The sequence below is a fragment of the Mandrillus leucophaeus genome, unplaced genomic scaffold (assembly GCF_000951045.1).
Source record: "Mandrillus leucophaeus isolate KB7577 unplaced genomic scaffold, Mleu.le_1.0 Scaffold36, whole genome shotgun sequence".
NCBI lineage: Eukaryota > Metazoa > Chordata > Mammalia > Primates > Cercopithecidae > Mandrillus > Mandrillus leucophaeus.
The window spans coordinates 6,982,786-6,991,775 of NW_012103809.1; the positions used below are offsets into that span (position 1 = coordinate 6,982,786).

General features: G+C 47.7%; 1 protein-coding gene across 3 annotated transcripts in view; it reads right to left on the reverse strand.

Moving 5' to 3' along the window:
• Window positions 1–6,014: 6,014 nt before the first annotated feature.
• The window catches only part of GFOD1 (glucose-fructose oxidoreductase domain containing 1), a 155,099-nt gene continuing 152,123 nt past the window's right edge, over window positions 6,015–8,990 (reverse strand). For all 3 annotated transcript variants that reach the window (XM_011989675.1, XM_011989677.1, XM_011989676.1), the window contains exon 2: window positions 6,015–8,304. In XM_011989675.1, the coding sequence (XP_011845065.1) occupies window positions 7,385–8,304 (920 nt within the window). In that variant the 3' untranslated portion in view covers window positions 6,015–7,384. The remainder of the gene's footprint in view (window positions 8,305–8,990) is intronic.

The window sequence follows — 8,990 nt, forward strand, 5'->3', positions numbered from 1 at the left end:
GGTTACAGTGTTAAAATACTAGAGAATTCTAAAATTTGCTCCCCCAATCTAAGAGCTATGTTCTCATCCTCTTGTTGTCTACACTAGCTTTTGTTGTCCACACTAGCTTTGGACACACATACACATATATACATACCAAGAGGCCATCGGTAGGTTACTTCCCTTTCATTTTCACATTTCCAAAATGAGGGTTTGAACCAGATGGCTTTGAAGTGCCTCCAGTTCTCACATGCGCTGATTTTCAATCAAAATTGTAGGTCTGTTGATTTCCATTGTTCAGCTTCACGGATGCTGACTCACGAACAGCCTCCCCCACCACACGCACAAACACCACAGGCACACACACCCCTCTACCTTGGATACACCTATTCATGCTTCAGATCCCACAAACTGATCAGGCGCCTATATTGAGAGTGGCACGGTGTAAAAAAAAAAAAACAGGCAAAGAGCTGGAATTGTATTTTCTTTTAAATCTTTATTTATCCTTTTCATTCCTTTATCCCACCAATGCAAATTGCGGAGAACAGCTGGAAGCCACGTCAGAGCGGCACAGGCCAGCTGGCTGAGTGATGCTGACTGCTGGCCCCGAGCATCGAGCATCGCAGAGGTCACGACGGGCATCAGCTCCGGAGCTCGGAGCGATAGACACAGGGCCACTGGAGGCCCGCAGGGAGGGCGCCTCCCAGCTCCCACAGTAGTTTGGCCTTAAAAACACTAAGAACAGTTGCATTCATTGTCTTTTTTTTTTTCTTCTTTTTTTCCTTTAATAATAAAAAAGAAAACCAAAACCTCCTATAATTTATAAGCTATGTTTGACTATCTACATTATATAGAAAATATAGACTCTGTTTACTTTATAACACACATCTTTTTCCCGTGATAAATAACTCTTTAAAATATCTAGTATACATGCCTTGACTTCTTATATATATGTTTGGTTATATACATATGCGTACATATATACTCATGTTTGTAAGACACAATAAATATATACTTGACAATGACAGCCAAACAAATGCCGTTTTGGTTAAAAAACACAACAACAACAACAATAAAAAGCAGATGAAGTACTATAAAAGCACCAGGCAGCAGACAGACAGCCATAATTGCTAGAAACTTCTCCCTCCCCTGGGCAAGGCACAGGGCAGAATAGTAAACCGTCCAGGTGCCTGAAAGAGAAGGAAGGCGGCAAAGGAATAGGTCAGGTCACAAGCTTTTGTTTTGTTTCTTAGCCTGGGATTAGACTAAGAATCACAAATAAGTCATTGCATTTATAAGGAAAAACCAAGGGGCTCATTGTTCAGCTTAGCCCTTGTGGTGGCTGCAGGGGACAGTAGAGACCTGGAAGGGGAAGGACAGAGACAGCAACCTGGTGACGACTCCATGACTATTTTCTAGCCCTTGCCTACATCTGCCCAGGCAAGCTTTTGATTGCCACACTAAGCATCAAGCCATTGCATATAACATGTTCTTTTCATTACTCCATTCACTGCTGGTGTAAACAGAAAGGAGGATTCAGTAGTGCAACACTTTAGGAGGCTGAATGAGAGCCACATGTTTTGGTGGCCCCCTCAAGGGCTCCAGCAAATGGGGACTGTGACGTTGGGGAGAAAAAGGCCAGTGGGCCATTGCCTTCCACTCCTGAGACAGTACCAGCTTCACCTCCAGACGCCAATGGGAACACTGAGCCCATCGCCTTTTAAAGAAGTGCAGGAGGTCTTGACTCCTCCTATGAGAAGTCCCGGAAGCCCCAGTCAGTCTGGGTGGGGGTCCCCTGAAACTCAGAGCACAGTCCAGCTGCTGGCTCCTGTGCCTGGCGGGGAGAAGGTGGAGGGGCCGGCATGCCTGCCGCTGAGAAAGGCTGATATAACACTCCAGCTGCACACCCCTGTTCTTCCATAGGCCTTCTCTCTCTCCCTAAAAGGAAATTAAAATGTGGGGCTCTGATCATTGATTTTTAAACAAGCTCCCCAATGTCATGGCCTCTGCTCTGTAAACTCCAAACCTCTGATGGCCAAAGAAAGTAGGCGGTGGTGGAGCAGTAGGCAATGGTCAGGGCTAGATTTGTATTAATATCTAGGAGTGGGGTGGGGATATGGGTGGAGGGTGATCCAAGTAGAGCAAGTCTCAGGAAATCCCAGAGGTGAAGATTTGATGCACATCCCCCATCCTTGCCAAATAAAATACAAGTTAGAGATCATTGTTCACATTACAATCACAATGGGACATTTTAAACAGCTCGTTTTCTGAGTACATTCAAGACATAATTGAGTTTATTTTAAAAAATGAATTTCCCAGCTGGGTACGGTTGGTCACGCCTGTCATCCCAGCACTTTGGGAGGTCGAGGCGGGTGGATCACAATGGCAGGAGTTCAAGACCAGCCTGACCAATATGGTGAAACCTTGCCTCTACTAAAAATACAAGAACTAGCTGGGCGCAGTGGTGCGTGTCTGTAATCCCAGCTACTCAGGAGGCTGAGGCAGGAGAATCGCTTGAACCCTGGAGGTGGAGGTTGCAGTGAGCTGAGATCACGCCACTGCACTCCAGCCTGGGTGACAGAGTGAGACTCGGTCTCAAAAGAAAAAAAAAAGGATTTCCGGATTTCCCTGCAACTGCTCAGGGAATCCAGGTCAAATGCAGGTCTAATTCCAACTTCTTTACCCACTAGCCACAGGACTTCACACAAGTCACTTCATCTCTCTGAGCCTCCTTTCCCTAGAGCTCTGGAGGTGCTGTGTGAGGCAGCACGAGACTTAAGACGCAGAAAACCTGACTTTTCATCCTGGCTCTACCACTAAAGATGTGGGTGGCCTTGACCATCACTCTGTTATGTAAAACAAAGGGATGGCATATATTGGACTGTGAAGTCCCTTCAGATGCAGCTGAATTTACTTTCTGCCCAGAAAATCATTAACAAAGCTGATTCTGCCCCCAGTACCCACCAGAATGCAAGAGATCAGATCAGAAACCCAACTTACGATCACAGGTCCAATTCAATAGCTGTGGCTAAGAGACAAGACGAAGAGAGTAAGAGTGTCAAGGTGCAGTGCGCAGCTAAAATTTGAGTCACAAACAAACGAACTTTAAAGCCCCACTCCCTGAGAAAGGACATTTTCCTATGTTATATTCAGACCCCCAAGAGCAAATTCCAAGGCCATCTATAACAGTCTACCAACAAGATTTTGAAAATTCCCAGCCCTGACGCTTGCTGCATCAACTACAATCAAAATCAACTTAGGAAGTCAATTTTAAAAGAGGCCGAGTGATATTTCCATTTTGGAAGAGGAAGAAACACTGGCTACTTCTATGTGCAGCTCTATAGCCTCCTGGCAGAACATCAGGAGGGTGCTGACAGCAGGCTGAGTGGAGCTGCAGGCCAGTCCATGCTTGTCACAGTCCTTCCGGGGTGTGAGAGCAGACCCCTGTAGACGTTGACAAGGAGCGATTTCCTGCCTGGCAAGAGCAGGAGGTGCCCACATCTCTTCTTGGGAGGCAGTGTGGTCTGGAGGAGAAGATTATGGATTTGAATGACCTCATTTCTGCCTAACAGTTGTGTGACTTTGAACAAGTTCCTCTTCCTCTTACTGCCTCCATTTTCTCATGTGTATACAAGAAATAGCAATACCCAACACTATAGGGTTGTTTTTATGGATTGCATGAGATAACATACTTAAAATACTCTGCCCACAGTGGACAAGTCTTGGAGTTGGCCAGTCTTGGAGTCGGCCAAGACTACCCTAGAGTCCAGATATACCTGGCACAGTGGTATTTGCTGCCATGTAGGCTAAGGTGGGTCTGGGGTGCCCTACAATGCAATTGTCTGTTGAGAGAAGTCTTGGAGGAGCTGAGAGCGATCACAGATTAAAATTTTTCAAATAGGCCCAAGGAACTCCCAAACATTTTTAGATACCAGGTAAGAACCCTAACCCACACCCTCCCTCAGAACTTGGAATCTAGGCCATTCACACATTGATGGGAACAAAACAGGCAAGCGGGAACTAAATGGGAGACTCTTAAAGCACTGCCTCCTTACATCAAGGCCCTTAAAACACATTAAACAAAGCAGAAAGGAGCCATTGCTGGGTTTTAGTCCTAGGTCAAAGTCAGCTGTGGATACCCAAACCCCTAAGGGCTGGGCTGATGAAGGGTGCTGGGCTGAAACAAAGTCCTTCTGCAGAATGCTGTTGAAGGCTAGAGATTTCAGCTTCATATAGCTACCCCAAATGCATGTGGTGGGATAAGGGCAAATGGAGCACTAAAGGAGTATTTCAAACCCATTTGCTACATTTTATATTTAAAGAAAATGAACTATCTAGCTCTTTTCTTTCTCTTGTTCCTTCATCTACCTACTACATGCATTTCAGTAGATAAAATTTGAGTACACTTACTATTTTTTCATGCCTCTTTTAAAAAGTATATGTTCTTTCTATATACCACAGCTTCAAATGAGAATTTTTGTTTTAGACATTAAATATTTATTACAGAGCTTAGAGGCCTTTGTGGGAACCTCTCTCCAAAACCCCAAGTATTGGGAAAAGATTTCCCAAGTATTAAGGTTTAGTACAGAAACATACAATTGAAACCCCAGGAATATCCCTATTTAGGTTATGAATGACTTAGAAAAATGAAACCCACAGAGTAATTTTGTTTGCTTTCCCTTCATCCTTCATCAGAGCCCTTCAGGCTAGCTAGAAAATAATAATAATAATAATTCCAATGTTTCCACAAAAACTACTTTCCCAGAGAGCAATTTAGAAGAACGAGAACCGGCTGGGTGCGGTGCCTCACGCCTGCAATCCCAGCACTTTGGGAGGCCGAGGCGAGTGGATCACGAGGTCAGGAGATTGAGACCATGCTGGCTAATACGGTGAAACCCCATCTCTACTAAAAATACAGAAGATTGCCTGGGTGTGGTGGCGCGCGCCTGCAGTCCCAGCTACCTGGGAGGCAGAGACAGGAGAATCACTTGAACCCGGAGGCGGAGGTTGCAGTGAGACAAGATGGTGCCACCACTGCACTCCAGCCTGCGCGACAGAGTGAGACTCTGTCTCGAAAAAAAAAAAAAAAAAAAAGAATGAGAAGCAAAGGAGTCCGTGACATGGGCCTCTGTTCAAACTATTATTGGGAGACTTCCATTCCAGCAAATCTCTGGTTTGGAACTGATAGTTGCCAAGAGCTGGAATGCTGACCATGAAGTCTGTCAGCAACAGGTCAGGGACCACAATGAACCAAGCATGGAGTTTCAGCTGAGCCAACCTGCAGTACTGTAGCAAAGGAGCCAACCTGCAGTACTGTAGCTGAGCCAACCTGCAGTACTGTAGCAAAGCCTCAGGAAGGAGGGTGACTCTTTCCAGGAAGGCAGTACTTACTTCTCTGTTCTAGAAAACGCCCAGCATTCCCCTCGCATTTGGACCACCACACTTGCACCTATGAGTAGCCTGGGCTTCAAAGAATATTGACCCTAGGGAGGACAATGAAGGATGCAATTGATTGGGCTGTTCACTCTCAGATTTTGCCTACCCAGGCTGGGGGTGGACTCCAGGCCTCTTAGATTCCCTTCTAGTTCTAATGGCAGCTATCTGAAAAGAACTCTAAACCTCAGTTGCATGTAAAGACACCTGTTGGACTTCAGTGAGCCTGTGAACAAAAGCTACATAGACTTACAAGGAATGGCTTCCACGTCCACTCTTGACAAACATCTTATATGAGGTGAAGAATTAAGCAAAGATAACAAAGATAATTACATGGGGTAAAGAATTAAGCAAAGATAACAAAGGATAATTCCCCGTTCTCTGAATGTACTTGATTTGATACTTCTTTCAAGACCAGATCTGAATTTTTAAAGAATGATTTCAAGCGACATTTGATGGCAGCAAGCATTAAAAAATCTGTGTGTGTGTGTGTGTGTGCATGTGTGTGTGTCTGTTCCCTTTTGGCATTGCCTGCTCCCAGCCTGCAGTTCAGCATCTCTAACAAAAGCTCTGTAAGCAGAGTGTGCAAGGACAAGACAGGAGACCAATGAGAAGAATATGTTTTTTCCAACGTTAGCCTTCTCAAGCCTAAGAATGGCCCCTTGGGGGGTTCTAAACCCCCATTTTAGAAACACTAGGAATAATGTTCCTTGTTGTCCTTTTGTTTTGCTTAATACCTACTCCCAAATTCTCAGGTGTCAGAATCCTGAAAGCAAATGCTGGAGCTAAGGAAAATATTTATTGATTGATTGATTTTTAAGGAAAGGGGATTCTAATTGAAACTGAAGGCTTCCTTTTTAAATCCACAAAGCTGGATGGATTTCCTAAAAGCTCTTGCCCAGCTTGGTAGGAGAGATGGGTGATGGAGCCCCAGACACCTCCCTAGCTAGGCTCACTTTACCCTGTTTAGGAATTCACACTGTAACACTGAGGCACACAGCCATTCCCAGTCTTTGGGGGCAGCATATGAGCTTATGGTCAAACCCATACTTTGTGCTATCTCCTCGGCCCTGCCTGGAGAGCCATGTGGCAGGGCTACCTTAACACCTCAATAATCCCTCAGACACTCAATTCCACCTTTACTGGAAATAGTGTTATAAGGTGACTCCTTTCAGTTTTTTAATTGTTGACAAGTTCAAAGAGATATTTTATTCTCTGCTGCCCCTGCTTTGGTGCAGCCTGTGCTCCTTCCTTGTGGCTTCTGGGAGTCCTGCTTTTTGCTTACTATTTCTGACCTCTCTTTCTCCACCAGGTGAAGGGCAATGAACCAAGTGCAAAGACACACCCTCAGTTCTTCCTATAAGGAAGCCCAATCAGTCAAAAGGTGGCCACTTCGCTTCTAAGTACTTTTGCCTTTAGATACCTTACATCCAATAAAAGTAGCTTCCTGGAATTTGAACTTTCTCACCAGCCCATCCCGCCCTCAACCCCAGCCTAACAGGCTTATGCGGACTGTGAAAATGGGCCTTCTCCTGCCAGCAGTGGGTGTCCCGGGCACTGAGCTTGCCATCTGGTACTAGTGTCTTGACCCTGCAGAACCATTTGGCTTGCAGAAGGCCAAGGTGTGTCAGGTGGATGAGGTAGGGAGGGAAGCAACCCCTCCTTGCTTGTCACAGTAAAGGGCAGCAGAGGCAGCTACACCAAACCACTCCCGTGCAAATACCCAGCAAGGATCATCCCAGGAATGGCAGGCTCTCCTGAATGCTTCCAGGCTAGGAGCTCAGCCCACCAACAGTCTGGTTTGGGATCAGTCACCGGGACTGAAGTTTACCTTCCTACATGCCATTTATTCACACTGTCCTTTCACCTCCCTGATCCCCACATTCCCCATGGCCACCCTCTCCCCTCGGCCTTTCCCTCTCTGTGGATATCCCCTGCAGAAGGCTCAAGTCCCCGAGGTTCTCAGTCTGTGCTAACAGTAGAGGGACATCCTGCTGCGGCGCATGGCCTCGCTGATCAGGTAGGCAGGGCTCAGCTCCGGCTCCTCGGTCATGATGGCAATGTTCTGCCACTCCCCCGTCTGGCTGGACCTCTTGATGGTGTCCACCACGCACAAGGCATACAGGCAGTCGTCGAAGGTGGCGGCCATGGTGAGGGGCCGCCCGTCCCACGTGCGCCGGTCGTCCTGGTCCTGGAAGGCCTGGCGCACCGCCTGCATCATCTTGATGGTGCCGCGCAGGTAGGGCGAGGGGATGTCGCTGAAGGCCTTCTCCGGAAGCAGGGAGTTGCTCACCGGCGTAGCGTCCTGCACCAGCAGCTCCTGCTCCGGGGCACTGTTGCGCTGCCCGTACAAGTCGGTGCCCACGGCCAGCAGGCGCCCGGCGGAGCCCACCACAGTGACATCCTGCTTGAACTCGCCGGGCACGTTGAAGTTGAGGGTGACGGTGCAGCACACCCCGCCCTCCAGCACCATCTGGAAGGTGCAGAAGTCGTCGCTGGTGATCTGGCGGATGCCCTTGATGTGGTCAGTCTGCTTCACGAAGGTCTTGAGCAGCCCGTGGACCTTGACGGCCTTCTGGCCGGTGAGGAAGGTGAGCAGGTCGATGATGTAGGTGCCCACGGAGTGCAGGCCACCGCCGCCCATCAGGTCGTCGCAGCTCCAGTTGTACTTCTTGCCCAGCAGGCTGCCGCCGTGCACCTGCACCTCACACACCAGCGGCTCGCCCACGTAGCCCTCCTCGATCAGCTGCTTCATGCGCACGAAAGCCGGCAGGAAGCGCAGCACGTTGCCCATGATGCTCATGAGCTTGGGATAGTAGTGGGCGGCTGAGGTCATGCGGAAGGCGTCCAGCGGCGTGGCCGTGCGGTCGCATATGACGTTCTTGCCGATGCCTGCGGGTGGGAGGAAGACAGCGGTCAGCGGGGCGGGACCATGTCTGAGCGCGCATCCCTGGGTCAGATCTTAAAATATTTCACATTAATAGAAAAAGAAGGCCAGTTGTGGTGGCTCATGCCTGTTGTCCCAGCACTTTGGGAGGCCAAGGCCAGAGGAGGCCTTGAGCCCAGGAGTTGGAGGCCAGCTTGAGTAACACGGAGAGATCCTGTCTCAATAATAATAATGATGATGATGATGATGATGATGATGATAATAATAATAATAATAATAATGAGCCGGGCTGGTGGTGCATGCCTGTGGTCCCAGCGACTCAGGAGGCTAAGATGGGAGGATCACTAGAGCCCAGGAGGTCGAGGCTGCAGTGAGCTATGTTCTGACCACTGCACTCCAGCCTGGGGACAGCAAGACTCTGTCTCAAAAACTAAAAAATAATGAAAATAAAAAGAAGATATTCTATATATTTCAATATTACTTTAAATATTTATGTTGCATTACTTAATTTGTTTTTTGTTTGTTTTTGAGACAGAATCTCACTGTTTCCCAGGCTGCATTGCAGTAGTGCGATCATAGCTAACTGCAGTCTCAAACCTCTGGGCTCAAGCAATCCTCCTGTCTCAGCCTCCTGAGTAGCTAAGACAGTAGGTGCTACCATACCCAGCTAAACTTTTTTTTTGAGATGGAG